The sequence below is a fragment of the Parus major genome, chromosome 1A, assembly GCF_001522545.3.
Source record: "Parus major isolate Abel chromosome 1A, Parus_major1.1, whole genome shotgun sequence".
Lineage (NCBI taxonomy): Eukaryota > Metazoa > Chordata > Aves > Passeriformes > Paridae > Parus > Parus major.
In genome coordinates, this window is record NC_031773.1 from 27521962 (window position 1) to 27544880 (window position 22919).

Genomic DNA, 22919 nt, shown 5'->3' on the forward strand with positions numbered 1-22919 from the left:
AGACAAAGTAAGAATTTTTGTCCAACAATGAGCATCAATCTTAATTCTTTTTGTTCTACTCCCCCACAAAATTTGAAATTTAAGTGGAAAAATTGATGCTGAAGTTTACATTCCCCAATTTTTTTCTTAAATGGCCCATTAGGTTTTAAGAGTATCTTGACATGCCTACAACATATTAAAATTTAAAACTGAAAATTTCTGCAAAGACAAACACAAAACACAAGTGGAAAGATTTTTTAAAATACAAACACATGGTACAAGTAAAAAGGAAAGATGAAGACAAATTGATATAAAAATCAGTATTTATGTAAAAAAATAATGCACTGCATATTGTAAAATCAGTCAGTTACAGTATTCACCTTCACAGAGATTTCTACATTTTCAGGTTTCAAAAGGTTACAAAGCAAGGAAAAGAGTCCTACATGACAGGCAGACTGCTTCCCAGATTCCATTCCAAAAATTTATACCCTGAGCCTGCAGGGAAATTAGAAGCAGGATGCAAACTCTGCTGACAGTGAAGTTTGTTTTTGTACTGCTAAAGCGTTTGTCCAGCTCACATGGATCTGGAAGTCAGAGCCAGTCTACCTTTGACAAGGAAACAGCTACAAAAATTAAGCTTGTAAAATCGGGTTGGGATGAAGGTGCAAGTCAGTGAGTGGATCCTCCATGTTCGACACACAGGAACTTTCCTGGAATCCAAAAGCTCACTTTATGAAGACTTCATCTCACTTAGACAGGTTATCTAAGTTAATACATACTTTACAAATACATTTCATACCATGCAAGTTTAAATAATTCACTGTAACACTAGAATTCAGCCCTTCATGGTTTTCTCTGGAGAAGAAAAAAGTTTTTATTACTTAATTTCACTAAGATAATTGGAGGAAACCTAATCCTTACCTGCTGCAAATCACTATCAGCCTATCGACAGTAATGCATTCATGTAGTTAAGGGTCTGCCCCAAAACTATTTTAAAGCCATTTATTAAAAAAATATTTTAACAGGATATATTCTCTAAAAAACCCAACTACTACACAGTCTGATGAAGTATCAGGACTCTTACTACAGCTCTTCACTTTTAGGTACTACCTACTCTACAACAATCATCAGGTAATAATTCCTGGTATGGAAATACAAGAGCAAGAGCTTTCCACCATTGGGCTTTTTTTCTACTCCCAACATGCCCTATAAAGCTGCAAAACCATGAAATTTTTGAGAAGTATTGTAAGAAGCAACTTCAAACTGGATTTTTACTTAAAACCCCCTCAGTTCTGCTCTACCTTTTGGTGCTAATAGCTCTACTAATTGTTGAAAAAAATTATTTTTAATATAAAACCTCTGTATTTACTAACAGAGAAAACTAGTATCACATACTAGTAATTAATTTCTCAAAGTCATATTTATAGTGTGCAGTTTACATCTGAGATAAACGAAACAAGATTGTCAAAACAGTACTTCAACATGTAAGAGATGAACATATAAAGGCACATACAGATTGTCAATGATTACAATACACTTCTTTGACAAGAGAGTATTTTCTGCACTTGTAAACAACTTTGTTTACATAAAGGCTCACACCTTTAAAGTGAGGTTAGTGCTGCTGACTCAGTTATTGCTACATTCACAGTTTAAGAGAATTTTAGACAATATATGAGGTACACTCCCAAAGAGAGCCATCTTCATTTCTTCCTTGCTCATTTATCATTAGATAACTGAATTATGCAGACTAAAAGTACTGATCATAGAAGTCAGTAACACCCAAATCATCAGACATGAGACAAACACTAGCACTGATTAAACTTCAGAAAACCAAAAAGTCACCTTTGCAGAAAAAAAAGTTCTTGTTCTTCATTACATGAATATTTTCTTCATTTTTATGTATGCTAGTAAACCTTTTTTTCTGGGCACATTAAGAGCCCATTCAAGCTGTAATAGAATTCTTGCACCTGTTGACCAGCTATATTAATTCAGTCTCTTGATGTGACAGCTAGGAGTCAAAAATCACCTTCCCTTTGATCTTCTGGCATGCAAGTCTCTTATGCTTTTTGTTAGCTGCTTTATGAATACTTTGTATACTCTTCCACAGTATGTATGCGTGGTTTTCTGTAATTCCCATTCTAGGGGCTGCAGCAGTGAATGAACCAGGTCATCTCCAAAGGAATACTGTAAAGAGGTTAAGAAAATTTAAGGTTAATATGGAAGATTGTCATTAATCAGAGGTATAAGAGTTTTATAAAAATTATTTTCAGCATGATATTTGCTGTTTAAAGGTTTATTTATATTATTAAATATTCATTATTTAAGAACTCATGAGTGCCTCTGAATGCAGTAATTTAAAAACACCTCTAAATTACAGAAATATACTCTCATACTTTCAATAAACCTAAGATTTTTTTTTTAATGTTAAGCAAATGAACACACAGACAAGGAGGAAATTTAAAATTGCCTTATCCAATTAAAAATCTACAACTCTAAAATGATTTCTGGATATTTTTTTATTTTTTTTTTCTTTATGGTAACTTTCTCAAATGACATATAACCTTTAAGTAATATAATTCTTATCAAATTATAATGAAACAGCAGTATAAAAAGTGGTGAAGTTTCATTAAACTGAATAATGGTCAAACACATACCACGTATAACACAAGCATGAAATAAAGTTATCATTAGCTCAACACTGCAATGTTTTTTATAAACAAATGATAAGTTAAAACAGCATTTTGAAGTAACATAATTTTGTTTATCTTATTACCATTGAATCAGTAGTGGTTTACATACTTTCTCTGACATGTTCATGTATAAAATAGGATCATAAATAAAGGGAAATAATTTTTTCTTCTATTTTTGACAATACTCAAAGGAAACAAAGAAGTAATATTTTTATGGAAATACAATCACTTTCCCTGCAATGTAGTCTCAGACCCCCAAAAGTACTTTTCTTCATTTTTATATCTATATGACAACATGTAATAAAGCAACATTAAAATATACTCTTGATTTTTGTAGGTTATACACACACAGTAGCCTGCTACATTAAAATGTGCATCAGTGCTAAGTTTTACAGCTCTTCAGTGAGTATACTGATGTAGTGATAAACTATTTATTAGATGACTTATCTGCAGAATGAAACAAAGTCACTGTGCTTAGTATTTAAAGGAACAGCAACATATTAATACACTGAATTTCTGGAAAAGGTCAAAACATAGTATATAATTTTTTTTTTTTACAATCCAATTCTAGATACAATTAGGAATTAAAGCATTGCAGTAAATACAAACAAACTTTGGGAAGAAGGGATTTTTTCTGCACTTTAAAATCTCCAGAAAAATGAAGCTTCTCGTGATGGCTTGTTCAGCCTGGAGAAAAAGACTGTCCTTCTCTGCTCTGCGCTTGTGTGGCCCCACCTTGAGTAAGTAGTCTGTGCAGTTTTGGTCACCACAATATAAGAAGGATATAAAGCTAATAGTGTCCAAAGGAGGACTACAAAGATGGTGAAGGGCCTTGTGGGGAAGCCTCACTGCAGTTACAACTTCCTGGTGAGGGGAAGAGGAGAGCACCGCTCCCTGCTCCCTGGTGCCTAGTGACAGCACCCGAGGGAATGGCCTGAAGCTGGGACAGGGAGGGTTGAGGCTGGATATCAGGAAAAGGTTCTTCACCCAGAGGGTGGCTGGACACTGGAACAGGCTCCCCAGGGAAGTGGTCACAGCATGAGGCCTGATGGCACAGTGCAAGGATTTGGACAATGTTCGCAGGTGTATGGTGTGACTCTCAGGGATGGTCCTTTGCAGGGTCAGGTATTTGGATTTCAATGATCCTTGTTGGCTCCTTCCTATTCAGATATTCTAAGATGTCTAAGTGCTCATGGAAACAGTTTATCGGGTGATTTATTAAATAAATGAGAATAAAGCCTTTTAAATAAACACTGACAATTAGAGGCATTGTCTTAGAATCCTAACCTAGATATAGTCTATACTCTGTTTAAAAAGATGCTCATCAAAACAGGAATATATTGGAACTCCATCCAAACAATAAAGGAGAAAAAAAAGTGATAAAACACTTGACATTACTTAAGAGAGAAAAAAATTACTTTGTTGCAATGAGGATGGATATGAACATACCTACAAAATACTTGTACCACTATAGATAAACATACATGAAAGAATAACAAGTACAATGCAAAAATCACTTACATTTTTTATTGCTTCATAGACAGCCCTAAAAGTCGGTTGTTTATCATCATGGTAAACACCTCTATTTCCATGAAGAATAAATATACCTTCTTCTTCAGCTGCCTTACAATTGCTTCCATAGATGCAGTGGTCAGGCCGGTAGTTCCATTGGCAAGGAAAGACATAAAGACTTTCTGCGTGGAAAAATGAGAGCTCTGGGTTAAGTATCAAAATTGTTTCAGGCAATAAACCAATCTTCTCTTTATTTATTTAGGACAGCTTTATAAATTTCTGTACAGATCTTCTGAAATCTTGAAGTTAATTACACTCTAGCAAGCTTCAGCACTGTCTCTCAAATGCTTTCAGAGAATTAAAGAATTGAATAGCCCCTTGAAAGCTTTCACCCAAAAGCCTGCTAATTGAATATTTTCCTTGTTTTTTTCCCTGGATATTTTTTTCCCATGGAAAAGATCACAGTGTTAGACTGAAAATCAGTGTGGATTTACCTGGATTGTGAAAAAACATAATGTTCAATAGATCCTGATCACCCCACGTTATATTCAACTTGTATTTCTTCAGTAGTGGCATCAGAATTTCTCCCCATTGTAACCTGACTGGCGTCATATCATTCTATAAACAAAACAAAGCAAAACAATACACATTCAGGACAGTTTTATCTATAGAGAAGGAAATGCCTTACAGAGTCACAGTAGCTTGCACTTCAAAGGTAAAAATCCCAGATGTATTTTTTTTTCTTTTAAACCACCAAGCCTATCTAAGGAAATTAGTTATAGGGACATTTCCAAACTGTTTTTTTTCTCAATTTATTTCTCAATCAACTTACTGAAAAATTTCCTCTAACATCTTGAACCAAGAATTCTATAAATAGCAAGGGATTTTTTATACAGCAGTAGGACCTAACACTAAAATTGCATTTAAGTCATGCAGCAAGCAGATGGGGAGTATTTAAATATCTCCACTTCATGCAATTTCTCTCTTTATCACAGAATCATAATATACAGAGGTTCTAATGCTAACTGCAAAAATTCAAACCAGTTCAATATAAAATTAATTTTTAAATGGTTCCAAACACATACAGGTAAAAAATTCTGGCCACAAAGCAGTGCACAAAAATACAAAAATCCTTCAAAGGTTTTCAGAAGCATTTTCATCAAATTGAACTTATTGTCACTGAACTTGAATTTCCACATCAACAGGACAGGACAACTAGCAAAAATCAGTAAGAACCAAAACAACAGCTGCTAGCAAATTCCCAAACACTTCATTTAGCAGAATCACTTCAAAACAAAAGGAGTTCTTCTAAGGTTCTGGTTTAGGAGCAGCTACTTGGAGTAAATTGGCCTACACTGAATTCCATATTAACAAAAGGATTCAAATCTGCAGTTTAAATGGTTGCATAGTCTAAAGCTAATCTCTTATCTTTACACCTTATTTAAGGTCAACTAGAACAGAAAAGGAAAAAGGCTGCTCACTTTGTACCCTGCACTTCCCAATTTTGAGATTGTGGATGGAATTACAGTAAATCCCATAAAGAGAAAATTCCTGAACAAGTACAAGCATTGCATCCTTGCCTCTTTTTAAGCAAGTTGTTAAAAAAAACTCTTACTAAAACTCCAGTATAGTTTGGGATTTGCATACAGGAATATTATGTTAAGAGACAGATTACCCAGAGCAAAATACTCAGTTTGAGATTTACAATATCAAAGACTTCTTTCTCTGAGCTTTACACTGACAATGTAGAAAGTGCACAAAATTGCAGTTCAGTTCTTACTCTTCCCTCAAATCATTTCAGCAATCAAATATGAAGGGCTTTCAGAACTGAAGACTAAACCAAGAAATACTACAAGATCTCAGACAAGAATATCAAAAAATACCTATACCTTATATTATGCAAAAAGCCAAAAAGAATATTTACAGTCCCTTCTCTCCTAAAAAAGTTATGATTATTATTGCCTGAGAGTATTCAATGAGCCCAGGCATAAGAAATGCACAAGAAAATTCTTCACTAGTAAGAATTATCATTAGATTCAATGCAAAGTAAAATACAGACTTTAACACTAAGCTAAAACCATCCAAAAAAGCAAATAAATACTGAATCACAGCCAGTAAAGATTATTCCTTCAGTTGAAATTTCAATTCACAGAATACTGACCTAAGTTTTAAGTTTAGAGAAAATGTTAAGAATTAAAAACAGAATTAAATTAGCTCACTCATAGCAGGCAAATCATGGTATGAGAATATACAGTAACAAATATAGTTTTAGAGCAACACACGAATAGAAGTTTGAATTGTTAAAGTCATTATTTAATAGAATTTTCTTTTCCACTTGTAGAGTTTTAAGAGCAGAGAAACCCAGAGGATTTGCATCCCAAGAAGATGCAAAGCAGGTGAAAGCATGCATCACATAGCTGCATGTCTAGAAGCAATACTACTTGACAAATAGTGCTGTCAGATTTAAGAACTGGAAATTGTAATATTTCCATAACCTTTGCATAAATAGAAAAGAGCTATATATTAATAAAATAGCAGTGATATATAATGACACCAGTGTAGGAGCAAGAGAAACTACTTAAATACTTGTTTTCCTTCTTTAAAATATTCTATTCTAACTTGCAGGGAGGTGAAACAGCCCAAGAAGTAGGATGCTGATAGAACTGTTTTTTCTAGGTTACTCAAGTAAAAAACCCTAAGAGAAAATGCTACAATAATTTTAAAATTTCCAGAATAAAAGCCTTCTTTGCAGTATTCCACAACATTCAAAGAATGTTAGCCATTTGAGAAAAAAACCCCAAATGATAGTAGGCATTTCTGTGAGAACATCAAACTGACACAGGTTCTTAAGAACTCTCAAAATTTAGTTGACTTGAGCAGAAGAAAATGTGTAAGAACAAAATATATGCAGGAATATCAAACTATTTTCTGACATTTTGGATTGGTTTTTTGTCTGTTTAGCTTGGTGATTCCTCATTTCTGTACCAGAAAACTTCTGCCTGGCCAAGGCTGAAGCCAGACTTTAGAAAACCGTCACATTTAGCCTTTACTTTTTTTTTAAATTCTAGGAAGAAAATATAAAACTAAGGAAAAATTCTCAAATCACACAGCAATATCTAAAGAAACTGCAGCTGTGTCCCACAAACAGCTGACCAATTTAAATTTCCTTCATCCTAAGGGAGAGCCAGCCCTATCCTACTTAAATGATTTTACCCTGTTCTTGCACTAACAGTGTAGTGCTAACATTTACTGCATGTTTATGTAAGCTGATGTACTTCACTAAGCCAGCACAAGGATTTCTTTTTTCTACTGTTAGCAAATTGAACTGAATCACAGAAAGGACCAAACACCAAAGGCTATTACCAAGTAAATAAGTAAAGCAGAGAAAAGCAGCTAGTAAGAGACAGGAACCTCCCTTTTAAAAGTAATTTGGTTTTGTGCAGGCTCACCATATTTCTTATAACTACAGCCCTAAGCAACAATGAATGGAAAAAAAGGTTGTGAACTTTGTGAAGTTTGGGTTTTTTCCCCTAAAGCATACCCATGAACCTCTACTTCACACACTCTATCTGAAGTTAATTTATTTGGGGCTTGTTTGATTTTCTAAGAGCTTGTTCCCTTCCTTGGCTGCCTGCATCTCAGGCATCACAACTAACCTTCTTAATAAATGTGACAGAAGTCATTCCTCTCTATTCACATTGCCTCATCAGTCTTTTTGTTAAAAAGCACCGTACCTGTAGCATTTGATATATCTCTCCCAGTTTAAAAAAAAAAAATCTACATCTATATGTATACATACACAAAAAATGTCACCTACTATTACCTTTTCCATATCCTAAATAGTATTGAATGCTTTACATTCCCATTTTCTAACTGCTGCTTAGCAGAGACAACATGAAGGCACTAACCATCAGAAGCTTCATTATGAATTCTAGGCTCAGGTGCAGTTATGCAGCATAATGACCACACTGCATTCAGTAACACCTCTGTGCATGCACATGTAACTCTATACAAGCATACACATGTGTGCATTTAGTGCATGTATTTGTGCTGTACTCACAACACACAGGACAAATGAGATAGGACCAGACATCCATTAGGCACTACCAACAGCCAAGGAGCTGGGATGCTTGTCTGAAATAGCCTGACCTGACAGTCCTGAGAAGATTGAGGCTCGAATAGGTAAGTGGATAATATATGACTTAATCCTGGAGCAGTACATGGAACTACAGTTATTGCTACCCAGATTAACATTATAACCATTGGCTAAAGTCTCTGGTTCTATATTTTATTTATCCATCCTCTGGATCTTTCTGACTCTTAAAAATCAATGTGACAACAGAAGAAAGATGCTTAAAGGCCTCAAGCGGCCCAGCTTGTAATTTGGGCTACAACAGACAAAGCACCCACAGTTTTAAATCCACAGCACTGGAGGAATATCCTGATCCAAAAACTTTCACTTCAGACAAATGCTCTAGCACTACAGTATTGTGCAAAAAGGTCAACAGACATCTCTAAAAAGCTAAAAAACTTCCCAAAACTTATATACTCCTTAAGCCTCCTGAAAGAATATAAACAAATTCACACCTTCCCGTAACATAATGAAGCATTTTCTAGTTCCACTGTATTTCACTGAAATAATTAATGGGACACAATGGAACTATTACCTTTAAGTTACAAAAGCATCTGCAGTGTCACTGGCAAGGGGTATTGGACAGTCCCTACCCCTGAATTTGGTCTACCTTTTTTCCAAAGGTTTGGGAATAGTAGCTCCTTTGCTATCAATCACAAGCTAAAGTCATACAATCTGTGTATAGACTCAGCTGCACTAAATCCTTTTCCAAGTTTTGTTTTGATGTCTGCAATTTTTCCTATTGACCAATTATCTCTTTATAAAGACATTCAAGGAACGTGAAGATGAAAACATCAGTCTCTGCAAGTTTCCATAAACAGTAGTTGTTGTAATATAGCTTGTGCATATTTGAGCACTGTGATGCTCTGCAAGCTTCTGGGACCACACTCTAGGTACTGAGACAGAATAAACTAAATGGTTCCCCTGCTCAGCACTCTCTTAGCCCAGATCTCACAGAATCACAGAAAAAAATATTCTAGCCCTCTAGAATCAAGGGAAAGTGAAGTGTTTCATTTTGAATTTCAAAATACTCATGTATTATTTCACTTAATTAAATCTTATATTTTAAGTATATAAAGACACATTTAAAAACACCAGTTTTAAGTGTTAAGCAGACAGGACTTCATGTTGTCCTCTAGAAAACTATAGTTCATTTTATTGACAATTTTAGTAACCTACATAATCTGTATGCTTCTGAAAATTTGAACTTCAATTCTTCCAAAAATGCATAAAGTTTTCAATTAATTGATAACCTAAGTTGTACTGAGATGCCAATCCAGAATTCTGGTACAGTACAAATAAAAGACCAACTTTATCTTAGTGTTTACCATACTGAAAATAAATCACTATACAGAAATGCACTGTCAGTGCTTAAGATACATGTAGCTTTCAATCCCATGTTTTTGTCTTTATACTTTTCTGTATTTTTATTTCTCCATCTGCTATCATCAGTAAAACAAACAAACTAGACAATGCAAGATTTCACTGATTTTATATATATATATATATATATATGATTGAGGAGTTTTCTTGGAGAAACTGCAGCCATATACTACAGCTACTATAACTTTCTACTTTTAAATACAACTGAGATAATCTATTCTCCATTTCTCTTAAATTCTCTGAACTTCCTTCAAGAAAATATATATCAAGAATGCTAGGATGAAAGCTGCTTATTACACTGGAAATGGGGGGGGGAATTAATGTCTACTGCAAGTTCATATTGCTCTTCTTATGGATGCATCTTCCAGAAATTTTTGACTGCATGATTATTTTTCCCTAATCAAGCTTGTCTTAAGCAGAGATGCACTGTCTCCCAAGCATAATCACATAGCACTGCTTTTGTACTTGTGTTTCAAGTACATTAAGAAAGAACTTCAAGTCTGAGAACCAATGACCATTTCTACTGCACTGTGCATTGCTTCCATGCATGTAGTAGTAGCTACTTTCATGACAAACTTCTTTGTTTACAAAAGCTAGGACTTCAAAGCAAATAAAATGATACTTAGGGTGATAATCACTTGGCTACAATGTAAAAGATCAAAATTTGGAAATCTTCGTTTTCAGCAACTTATGAAATGTTTTAGCACCATCTCCTGGTCATACACCTACACACATTTTACAAGTTGACAATAATTGTTTTTCTGGGATGCCTGTAGTGAAGAAATAATGTGGGCATATCTATTGGCAAATGTAATTCCCAGCAAATTGTATCAAGTCAAAGGATTTCACAGAACTAAGAAAACTTAAATCAATCAAGCACATGTGAAATTCAAGGCTTACATTGAATGACATTTAAAAATAGATACTATTTTAAACAGTGTACCCTGAGAGCATTATTACAATTACTGAAAAAAAAATTTTGAAAAGTACATATGAATATGAAATAGAAATAGAATTAAAATATGGAAATCCCCTGAAAATGCAATTGAGGCAACACACATACCTTGAAATATTTTCTTCTGATACGTGTCATATTCATTAGCATGACTCCAGAATTAATTCCAGTTACTCCATAATAGGGATGTCTAGCAAAACGATTATACCACCCAATACGAGGCTCTTCATGTTCTGGTGCCATGGCAGCAATTTGTGTGGAGTTGAACTTTCCCAGAAAAGACCAAATATCATCAACAGGCCTCAAAAATAAGATGTCAGTATCAACATAGAGTAGGGAATCCACATTTTTGAGGATTAACTGTGAGGGAAAGAAATTTAAAACCAGGATTTTAAGTTTTATTGAATTTCTCTTCATAAAACACAAGAAAGTTTTAACGAATTTTTGTCATATGCAAATAAATTCACTTTACACTGACAGTTTGCAGTCAATAAACTTGTCATCATTTCTTTTTCTCACATTTTAAAGAATTTTTGTAGAGAGAAATAAGTTTTATATAGAACAGCAATGCAAAGGCACTCATTCTACATTTTTTATGTCAGGGCTCCTTAGGAGTAGGTGGAAACCAGGTGTAACTTTAACAGGAGCTGCTCTCTTGCTCCTGCTCCCATGCAGCTAATCAAACAAGCATTAAGAGCCTGTCTTTGGGAGACAGCTCCCACTGCTCTAATTCACCAAGCCTGAAGTATGCTTTCTTAACAGTTTTAGTTGAGCATATGCACATAACACTGGCAACAATAGCCCATTTATTGTTTCCTTTTCTCTAAGACTTCTCAGACCCACGCATGCAGGAGAATTTCCAACTGTGTGAGGAGATGAGGTATGGTAAATCCATCTTACCTCTGAGATGGTGACATGAGCTAAACCTCTTTCTGAGGATACTGTGCCATAATGCATCGAGAAAAGGACTTTTATTCCAAAGGGTACTAGTGCCACAGAAGAACGTTAAATTCAGAGGGTTTTTTCAGATATCATAAAAGTAACTTTAAGGAATAGTAGTAGTTCTTCATTTAAAACCAAACATAAATCATATTAACAAGGACAGTTTGATGCTTCATAAACAGACTTCTGGATTGTCTTATTACAAAGTAACTTACTGGCAAAAACAGTCTTTGTGAAGCACATGGTTTAAACAATTTCTTCCATTCTGCTGCACTCTCAGATGGAAATGTTATTGGATATAATGTGTAATTAACTTTTCCTTCATAGGGGAATTCATCAAGCTATGTGAAAATAAGAAATCACAAAAATTACTTCAATTCTGTTATCAAGAAAACCCAATTCATCATTCAAATTGATACTTGAACACAAGTGCAATGACTCTTTTCCATAATAGAAATCCAAGAATTTGTCAGCTAATCAAAAGACTTGAACAAAAGTGGCACCTGCAGGCCACTATGAAGAAAACATATCAGATCACATTCAAAAGCAAGAGAAAGCAAAATAAATCAGTATTTACAAAAAGTAAGTATATGAATTAAAACCCTCTAAACTAATTATCACAGAACAAACACCAATGAAATCTTTCAAAATTTAATCTTACCCCATATTTGCCACAGCTACTGTTTGCATATTTGCCACAGCTACTGTTTGCATAAGTGTATATAAATTTGCATTTGTAACATACTAAAGTCACAGTTAATAAGGCATTTGAAGCGCAAAAATAGTAAAATCCTCCACAGTTATAGCCTTGTCAGCTTTTAAAACTGCTACTCCAGTCATAATGCAATTTTCACTAACTGAAATGTACTAAAATTAGACATAACTGTATCTACCATATTCAAAAACTGGTGTTTCACTTCCTCTAAACAATAGAAGACTGACTCATGCTGTAAGCACAGGGACAAAAAAAGGACAGATCTCTAATTTTTTATTGTAAAGTCAACTCTAAATAAACTCACACAAGGTAACTGGTTTGTGTTTAGAACACCAGGCTTGTATTTAACAGATTCAAGATGACAAATCAGAAAGTACTGGTCTGTTTCTAGGAGAAACAGCTGGCATTCTTCCACAAGAAAAAATTTCAAAGATCCCCATCCAACACTACAAATGCCTTATTACCTTATTTTTAGACTCCTTCATTTCTGCCACTCTATCAAACAAGTAGAACTGCTGTGTATTACTGAAATTGTGCTACAAATTGATTGAATACATTTTTGAATACTTACTATGTCTTTGAAACTCCCATGCAATTGGTCCTCAGCAAAAATATGAAAATGAAGAGGTTTGATGCTGAAAATCATTGCTGATCTCAGCATAGTAGCAGTCTCCTCCAGTCTTTCACCACAGGCCACCACTGCTAGATGCATTTTCTCAGAAGGATGTGTTTTCATGTAATCATATCTGATACAAAAATATTTTTTCATTTGACATTATTTCTAGCACAGTCTTAAAGAATTAATCAAACTACTATTTAAGGCTTAAACAAAAACTGCTATTTACTACAGCAAGTAATTAACAAAATCCCCTTTATCAGCCTTAAACCACCAAAGTACATCTCAACAGAACAGGCAAACTACAGCATTACACATCGTATGTGTGCTTACATTTAACCTGAATCTTTCTCATAATCACTCCCACCATCCAAGCCTACAAGGAAAAAAAGGTCTAGATCCATACACAAACATTTATTCTTTACAATCTTACTATTCATTACTAGCAAGGAAATTCATCAAAGTAACTATGCTAAAAGAAAGACTACATGAAATTACATCAAAATGTCAAGGGCTGACAGCACATTAAGTCTATACATGAGTTTTTCCCCCCTTCCCTGGACTAAACAGACATTGGAAAATATTACAAATACGGCAGAGTTGAGCTCAACAGCAAAAGTGAAATAATCCCTACTTTCACAAAGTTCTGTTGAGAATATTTTTGACTGACCTAGGGTTTTATCCATTTTCTGCCCCACTAAGTCCTTTTCTGCCAAACACACCCTTCAGCACTTTGCCCAAGAACTGAAAAAACACAGGAAGCCTTCTCCTGTCCTTCTGTCTTGCAGGAGTACAACGTGGGCTGGATGAGGGGGGAAAATAATAGCTCAGATGGCCTTGTGGGATGCCCTGGTGCTCCCAGTGGTTCTGGGAAATCCCTCAGGTACACTGACCACACACACTCTCCATGTCCTAGAGGCTAGATCATTGCAAGGACTGGGAAATCCTTTACTTCTGAAGACACTTGTGCAACAGTTATGGTAAGATGTGCCTGGAATGTATTATACAGGGCACACTTAAAAATTATTTCACTATTTTAATATAATAGACTAGAACTGTTATCAGGTAAATACTGTTAGCTTGGTGGCAAACACAGTGGTTATACAAAAAAATCTCCTGGATTTCACAGATTTAGTCAGAAAAGCTTTCAAAGCTTTTAAACACACATCAACTCAAAGCCCATCTGCAAAACAATATTATGCACTTGAGCTGTCTGCACAGATTATGGGAGAAGGGGTCCAATAAAACCAAAAGTGTCTGAACATTTAAATTCCATGTTTAATGCCAAATTATGCAGACAAAACCAATTCTGAAGTTAAAAGTTAGAAAAGACTTTACCAAACTAACAGTGGTAGAGAAATGCTTGACAAATCACCCATTCTTAGAAACTTGTTGAAGAGGGATGCATCAAAACAGAAATTACCAGATGCGATTCTTAGCACATAAGCTCCACCCAATTTATGCAACCATGTAAATACATACAAGTTTTCCTTTAAATTTTCAATAGATAATATGCAAATATGCCTCTTTTCTTTAAGGCACAGAAGAGCTACACACATTATTTTCACTTCCACAAAGCAAAATATAAGCAAAGTTATCTCTATAAAACTGCTGAATTTTAATGCCACAAAAAACATCCTGACTTTTGAAAGAATTTAATGGCCTGGAATTAAAAATCTCCTTTTTTTTATTTTATTTTTTTCAATCTTAAAGCCAAGAATTTAATATTAATAAAATTTTAGTTAGATTATGCAACCAGTCTTAAGTCAAGGTTCAGGGCATTATTAAAAATCACAGGGATCAAAGACCTCATAGGTCAGATTTAGACCCAAAATAGGGCACTTAAATGAAGATACTAACCTGAACTGTGTCCAAAGTCACATTAAAGCAAATAGAGATCTAGTGAGCAGGTTATGGAGTATAGAGAGTAATTAATCTTATTTCAAAGTAAACACCTAAGGCTTGAATACATTTTTAACATAGCTATAGTGACACTTAATAAGTTCTAGAATATCTTACCTGATCTCCAGATGCCAAAAACACTGCATACTACAAAGATCATTTTGTGTCTATTAGTCCTAAAAAGATGTCTAGGATATGCAAGTGCTTCCTGATTAACAACAACCATTTACATCTCAGCAACTAAATGGCTGGTCATCTGGATCATCCTCTATGCCGTTTCAATTTTAGAGACTGTTTAAGACCTACCTGACATAGACACCAATATGCAGACATCTGTATTCAGATTATTTAATTTTAAGATTGAAACCTTTTATAAATCTTGAAACAAAATCTGAAAATTAGTTCAGGTTAACACACACACTCACTAAAAATAAGAATCTTGAAATACAATCAAAACATGTCCATTCAGACCTTTATATGTAAAGCTAATTTAAAGATTACACCATGTAGTAAGCAGTAATGGAAAAAACAACACAAGCTGAATATGATGAGGGTAGTTTAAACTCAGAAATAAGTACATTGCCACAGTGTGAACAAGCTGCAAGCAGCAGATTAGCCTCACCACTAATCCACTGAAAAGGGAATTACAATAATTAAACCCTGAGGTCATGAGAGCCTACAGTGATATTACAAGGTCATGTGATAAATAAGGGCAAAACCTACACAAACTGCATAGCTGAAAGCCAAGCTCCTGAATTACATGTAACACACAGCTTTTCATTAATAAAGTATGATAAAAATTATGCTGAAGAAACTCTAAAATGCACTAAGATTCGAAGACTATATTTTATTATTTCTACATCTAGTGACCTCTGTGAATAAAAGAACATTTCAAGCTACACAACAAAAAACTGGACTGATCATGTTATAATACTCTTACAGTCACTTGGTTCACACAACCTCTTTCTTCTGTAAGTTGCAGATTTATTGAGTTCAATTTTTTTAATCTGTGCTTAAAAATTATTTCTTAAAATAAAAAAATAATAAAAAAAAACTTAGAAAAAGCTAATGAAAACTGCATTTCAGCTCATACCTAATGGGAAACAGCTGGACTCAGATCCATAAATTCCCAAACTAAAGCTTTATCCCTGGAGCAGATGGAGCAAGAAGCTCCATCAATGTTGGAAAGAACAGACCACCATTCCCTCTGTGGACTATCCACTACAAAGGGAATGAGACATATCAGATGTTTTAAGGCAGAAGCTGGGAAACTCCAGCTTCTGCCTTAAATGCTATTTACTGATAACCCTCAGCTGCCAGCATCTTTCATCACTGTTTTCCTCATCCTGATGCAAGAGGCAGCATGAAGTGTGAATTGTTCAGCAGAGCTTATCAGCTTGAGCTGTGCAGTCTCACCTTCAGTGAGAATGTGTTCCACCCACAGAGCTAATTCTGTTTTTCGTTACTTGCTTCACTCCCACAATATTATGCTTATATGGCTTTAGTTTTTCCACTAATTTCTTCCCCAATTTTCTGCCTTGAACTACTCCTTTCTTTTCCCACCTCTGTGACCCTTCTCCCCATCTTTCTCCACTGCAGTTAGGCATGCAGCTGCCTCACTGGAAGCCAGGGAAAGGAAAAACATGTTCAATTAGATAATTGGTCCAGTATCTGTTATCACCAAGTGATACAAGATCTTTTGGCAATACCAATTTTTTTAGCAGTTCAGTTGCTGAGTTGATAATGAGCAAAATAAATATTATTCTACAAGAATAGTAACTTGTCTGAACCTGAGCAGGTTTGGTATCAGGTATCACAGCTCTGATACGAACCTTTAGTGAAACTCAAATACAGGTCCTGAAAGGGGTTAAGATGCTTTCAAAAGTGAGGTGATACTCTCAAAAAACTTGTTGAGAGGCAGAAAAATACAAATTAATATTTTTATATGCACATTTCTCATTACTAATAGCTTCATTTTTTGGTGTGGGAGAACCTAGTGAAAAACTTTGGAAAAAACCAACAATAGAGTGAAATACAAACTGTATTTTACTAAGAGTGTTGGATAGACTAATAAAGAAAACTCGACACACCTAATTAAAAAAAAACAAAAACTGCAGCAATGCAGGGAAAGGAAAAGCTCTGGTAATTAAAATGGAAGAGAAAGAAGGCACCTGTAACCCAGTAAAAGATGTTGAGCAGGATGCCATGACAGCGGATTTGAGTCTTTAGGAAGAAATAAGAGAATTTCATTATTGTGGGGATACTAATTACACATGAGAGGTAGAGACAGTAAAAGTAAACAAAATACTTGAGACAAACCTCCATGCATACTCCCATGAGTTTAGGAAACACATTTAAAGCAATCCACTTTTGACAATTTTGAGTAAAAAACATATAATTTAGAACACTACTTAGCAGCAGCAAAAGGCCAGGTACAAGCCTTTGCCTGAAGTATTTCTGTGCCAAGTGTAGACTTTCACTCTATACTGATTAATTCTGCTGTTAATAACTTCTGAGAGAAGAACACAGGTGGATATCTTCAGTGAATCTGCTACAACAAGGTTTTCTAATGTCTATCAAGAACTGCCTTATATTTAAAGGTGTTTACCATGACATATGGTATATTAAATTAGCATTTCTAGGTCAATTACAATTATGAAGCTGCAATTTGATAGCAAGCTACAGCAGTATGTTTTGACAGGTTATACTTTTCTAGAACCTTCATAGCATCCCAGCTGTACTTCCTGGGAAAAAAAATCAACACTAATTTTATTGGCACTAAAATACCCACCAGCTCCACAAAAAGCTTAGCTCTGTCCTTTAGACTTGATGCAAGGAACTGTAGTAGAGGTCACCTTTATTTGTATAAAAGTATTTGTATAAAGGTAAAGTTCTCTGTATTCTCACATAACACATGGAAAGCACAGGCGCAAGGCTATCAAAGCCTCAGGAACATCCTGTATACAGTTCCATCAAATTGGTGTAATAGAAGTGGTTTTCATAATTAGCATAGAAAATGTTAATTATATGCAATAAATTATGCAGGGAAAGTATTTTCATAAAATCAAACTATATTCTTTCAAAGCTGACACTACAATATACCTCAGAAAATCAAATAGTAAGTTGGCTTACTAAAATACAGATGGCTTACTTTTGGCATCCTTTTTCCTTTTAATGCCCTGTTTGATCTAAATCAATCAACTACTAAGCTTAACCCAGCAGCCGTTAGTCACCAGAAAAAAAACAAAGCAAATAGGCAGAGTAAAAAGGCAGCAAAGCTACACTGATTAAAATGCAGCTGTTAAATCACTCCCACACTTATTACAACTAGGATCAAGATAACTACAGACATTACCTGGATTTGAAAGTGAAGAAAATTCTAGTTTATACTTAGCTTAGCGTTCTACTACAGCACTGCATGAAAAACATGCCATAATCAAGAGCTTATTTTGTAAAAGTATGCTAATGATACCTTCTCAATGTAATCTTCTCAATGCCAACTCAATTAGTAGATTAGGTTTGAAGTTACAATATATGAGTAATTTTAAATTGACTATAAAAATAGAAGCCCCATTCTCCAATGAGCCAGCTAGTTTAGAATAATTCCTTTTTTCAGGACTATTTTCAGGACTAATTCAACTCAATATAACCATACCACATGAAGCTCAACATACCCAAAAACTTAGTGGAACTTTATACTTTAGCAGACAACACAACTTAAAACCCACTTAAGCTGCAAGATCCAACAACTGAAATCAGCCTGGTCAGATTACCGTAGTAATGACCTCTAAGAATTTCCTCCTAGTCAGTCCCAGTAGGATAAAAGCAGCTATACCAGCTAGACAACACTGAGCACCTTGAAAACTGTACCAGAAAAGAAAAGCATCATCTAGACCATGCAAAATCTGAGCCTCATGTTATCTTTATCAGCATTTTTTAAGTTCTGGTAAAATCTATACCACTGTACGTAAAAGCAATCTCATGCTTCTTCTGTCAAGGTGAAAGATAACAAATAATCTGTGCCACAAGCACAAGACATGACAGTCTCAATAAAGCTGATAATCAGAATAGTGGTGAAAAAATGTAGGTGCAGGATAGCTACAAAATCCTTCCCACATACAGTAAAAACAATTGATCTTACACTGATTAACATGAAGATCCTCATTATTCCTTGTTAGAACCAGCACCTGTTCAGAGTTCATCAGCTTCAAATGATCTTCAACTACTGCATGACTTATACTGAAGTCTATATACACAAATTTCAGAGTCCTCTGTATGTCTCAACATTTCTATTACATACTATCATACTGAATCTATCTATTACATACTATTCATACTGAATCTTAAAAATCCATACAGCATTAGTTTTCACTTAATACTAGAGCTATTTAGAGGAAATAACGTAGAAAACTGCATTTCCAAATTGTCTATGCCAAGGTATCTCAGGGGTAAACAAATCCCTGTGGTTCTGATATACAGGACAAAAAAGCTAAGTGGAATTACAAGCTAGAAACAGAGAGATAAGCTAAGATTTTTCAATAAAAGTACTTAAAATTTAAAAAGCTCCCAATGTTTTCAAAACTTCAGTGGAAAATGGAGACATTCTAACTCTGAGATAAATTTTATGACTGTACTATTAGCAAAGTTATTCCAGCTGTATGATCTGCTCTTCTAAACAAACTCATTTGGTTAGTTTATTGAAAGAACAAGAATAGAACATCAGAATTTCCATTCACAAGCTCATTTAAAATCTGGTTAAACAGTGCTGTCTCATGGATTGAGTGTTCTCATGAATTAAATCAGCCCAAATAGAGTCAAGATTTGTATTAGTGCATTTTAATAACCAGACTCAGCCATGTCTGTTAAAAGCAAATTCATTGGGATTCCTACTATTTTGTTGGCATGTTTAAAAGCAATGAAGTTAGCTATCCTCCGATTTCAATCAGATACATTAACACTTAGGTTTTCCTTATATCCCTCTCCCTTATCCTGGCCTCTTAATAGTTCAGCTTTATTCTGTACCTCACTGTAACAATCACACCTATGACAAAGTCAATCCAGGATGAAACTACTTGGCCTAAGACATTATTATGGTAGAACAATCATTCCTTCCCATTTCAGAAGATACCCAATTTAGAACCACAGTGTTGCTTCTTTATGGAAAAAGCTTTCAACAGACTATCCTCATGAAGAATCTTGAAGTGGCCCTACAGGTATTGTCTCAAAAATCAAGAATGCTAGACTTCACTTGCTGTGGTTAATAAACACGCATGCAATTAAATTCATTCCTCTTCCTCCAAAAATCCTACTTCAAACCAGAACATAACTCATAAGTATCGTACTTGAAGCAGCCTTCAGCTTTTCAGTGCACCCAGTACAATGCACACACTTTGTCTGTGAATTAAACACAATTATAACTCATAGCCAAAGCTGAAACCAAACTGCAATTCTTTGTTATTCCAGCCCATACAGGGAAATGAGGCTTAGGACACAGGCCCAGCAATTGCTAGATAGCAATTGCTGCTATCCAAAGAGCAAGCACTTTTCTCCTTCTCCCAGCCATCTTCCCCACTTCTTGTCTTACACAAACTCTTCTGACTCCAAGTGAACTTATTAAACAGAGTATGAGTAAGTTTGGGAGAAGCATGGTGGCCCACTCCAACTTAGAGCATCTCACTGAGGAATTCAACAAGCACTGAAGTCAACACAACAGGGGGATTAATTTAATAGTGATATATTGATAAAACAATCCATCTTAATGTGAAATGTTTAATCTGAACACCACACACCTTTTACTCATTTAAGCAGCTTTTTTTTCTTCCAATTTCAAAATGTATAAACATGAAATTCTGCAAACACTAGGCATTCACCATGAACCATATTTCATCATGAAAGTGGACTCATCCAGTAAAGTCATAATCAATGCACACTTCAACAGAATTGTCTTCACAGAAACATATTGATCTATTAAGAATTCCATATAAGTCACAGCTTAAGGTATGTGCAAATAAACTGCATGGGATTTGTCCATTTCTGGTTCCAAGGTTCCACTTGCCTCAAGCCTGACAGAATATCCAGAAAGGAAGCTTCCTGCTATTTTTGTTGGACTTCTTCATGCTTAGTGGGGTCAGAAGACAGCAAGACCTCTCCTCTCTCCGCACTACAAGTGTAAAACTGGCCCAGATGTCCAAGGATTAAATGAAGCATACAATCACATCCTGTCCCTCCACCTAGCATGAGCTAAGCCCTTACACCCTCTATCAACAGCATTTGATTTATCCCACTGTGCTAAACTTCATAAAGCTGAACTCCCAAAAGCTAGCGTGCAAGGGAAAAAAAAGTTTTTTCTGTCTATTCAGATAGCTAAATCTGCCTAACAAAGTCAGGTGAATCCCTATGGATTGACACAGTATGGATTGCTACTAATGGCAACAAGAAAAACTCATCAGACTCAAATAGCAGATGAAGTTCACTAGCAGAATAAAAATCAATCTAAGTAACCTCTTTAAGGAACGTCTTGACAACTGATGAGCTTAAAAAGCACTGACAACACACAGGCAGAGAGGAATAAGGGATCTACAGCCTTTCCCACAATCATAATTTTCAAAAAATACCAACTCTTGTTGAAGCTAAACTTTTTCCCCCCTTTCCCAGAAATACTCAATCTTCATACTAACAGAAAAAGATAACCATATCAAAGGATGATCAGCAAAATTTTAAATGCAAGAAAAATTGACTTAAAACTTTAAATTATATACTGAAGAGTATATAACTCTTCATAGATCACAGTCTCTGGTTAGAGAATAACCTGAATTACTTCCTTTCAAGCTACTTGTATAATGTGACAGTCTAAACCATCTGAGCCATCACATCAAAACATTTAAACTTATTGTTAAAGATGCAGCATTAAGGAGACAGTCTACTCTTCATATACTAAATGTTAAAGAACATTCAAAATGGTCTCTTCAGTGCTTTTGGATGAAGTACCTTCCTAAATTCTACAAAATATGGAACTTGAATTAAAAAAATATCCACATGTAATTTCTAAGTATATCATTTTATTGCAAGTTGTATCATGGATATTAGTGTGCAGCAAATTTTATTTTAGGAAAATAATTTATCATTAACTTTGTAGACTGTATTCAGACAGGTTTTTAACAGATGTTAGCAAATTTCTATTTAACAAAGCAATATAATTTTAAAAATCTACTCTTACGCAAGTAACACTTGAGTCTATAATTCCAGAACGTAACGTAACAAGAAAAAATCCAGCTAAAGGCAACCATAATATAATCAAGTGAAATGCATGTGAAATAATCAAGACATTTTGTTTTGCCACCTTGCTCAAGAGCCAAAAAACATCAGCTACATCTGTCTGCAATCAAACAATAAAGTACTATTTAACAACATCCTACCTAAAAGCAGCTTCCCAAAAGCAGTTCATTCCACAAACATCAGAGGGCAGCATCCAATAGGAATTCCAGAAAGATACAGACAAATTCTTACACCTAACAGAATAAGACAAAAATAACCTATATAAATGTTACTGATTTTATGGCAAAGTTCAGTGGACAGTCTCCTAGCTCAAGCATAAGTTGAACAGTTAATTAGTTGGCAGAAAACTGGCTATGTAATGCAACTTGAATACAAAGGAGAAGGTATTAGATGCCAATCAGTATTTTCTAAAGGTAGAATAGTCCCACATCCTTTAGCCTTTCCTCTTCAAAATTCAGAATGAGAAAAACAGAGGGGATGAGATTTTTGAGGATCCTTCTATGTTCTAGGATTAAATTAAGCCTATAGGTAACGAGTGAATGACAACCCTTAGTGCTAGAAAGAACTTGACCTTCTCAATACCTTCATCTACTCAAAGCAGAGGAGCAACTGTAACTTTTCATTTTCGAGGTTACATTGTCCATTTAACACAATCCCCGTTCATCCATTACTCTAGTCAGTGCAAACTGATTTTTAATAAAAAACAGGGCTTAGCAGCACCAAGGAATTCCATTGGAATTCATAACAAATGGTTAATGTAACACAGAAACAATCACAACATTTCACAAATTTTCTTTCTTCATACTAACAGCAAGACT

General features: G+C 34.9%; 1 protein-coding gene across 1 annotated transcript; it reads right to left on the reverse strand.

The window, feature by feature from the left end:
- Nucleotides 1-284: 284 nt before the first annotated feature.
- GXYLT1 (glucoside xylosyltransferase 1) lies at nucleotides 285-22919 on the reverse strand. Its single transcript, XM_015628708.3, has 7 exons — nucleotides 22242-22919; nucleotides 12880-13054; nucleotides 11809-11934; nucleotides 10760-11011; nucleotides 4676-4799; nucleotides 4191-4363; nucleotides 285-2163 (listed from the first exon to the last, which is right to left on the reverse strand). The coding sequence occupies exons 1-7, from the start codon at nucleotides 22292-22294 to the stop codon at nucleotides 2002-2004; spliced, it is 1065 nt and encodes a 354-aa protein (XP_015484194.1). The 5' UTR covers nucleotides 22295-22919; the 3' UTR covers nucleotides 285-2001.

Bases quoted from the DNA above. Each gene is read 5' to 3' on its own strand.
- GXYLT1 (XM_015628708.3), bottom strand. From the start codon at position 22,294: ATGCTGCCCTCTGATGTTTGTGGAATGAACTGCTTTTGGGAAGCTGCT. The intron at 11,935-12,879 runs GTAAGTATTCAA...ATTTTCACATAG, and splicing joins ATGGGAGTTTCAAAGACATA to CTTGATGAATTCCCCTATGA. The intron at 4,364-4,675 runs GTAAATCCACAC...TTTTCCACGCAG, and splicing joins TATGTTTTTTCACAATCCAG to AAAGTCTTTATGTCTTTCCT.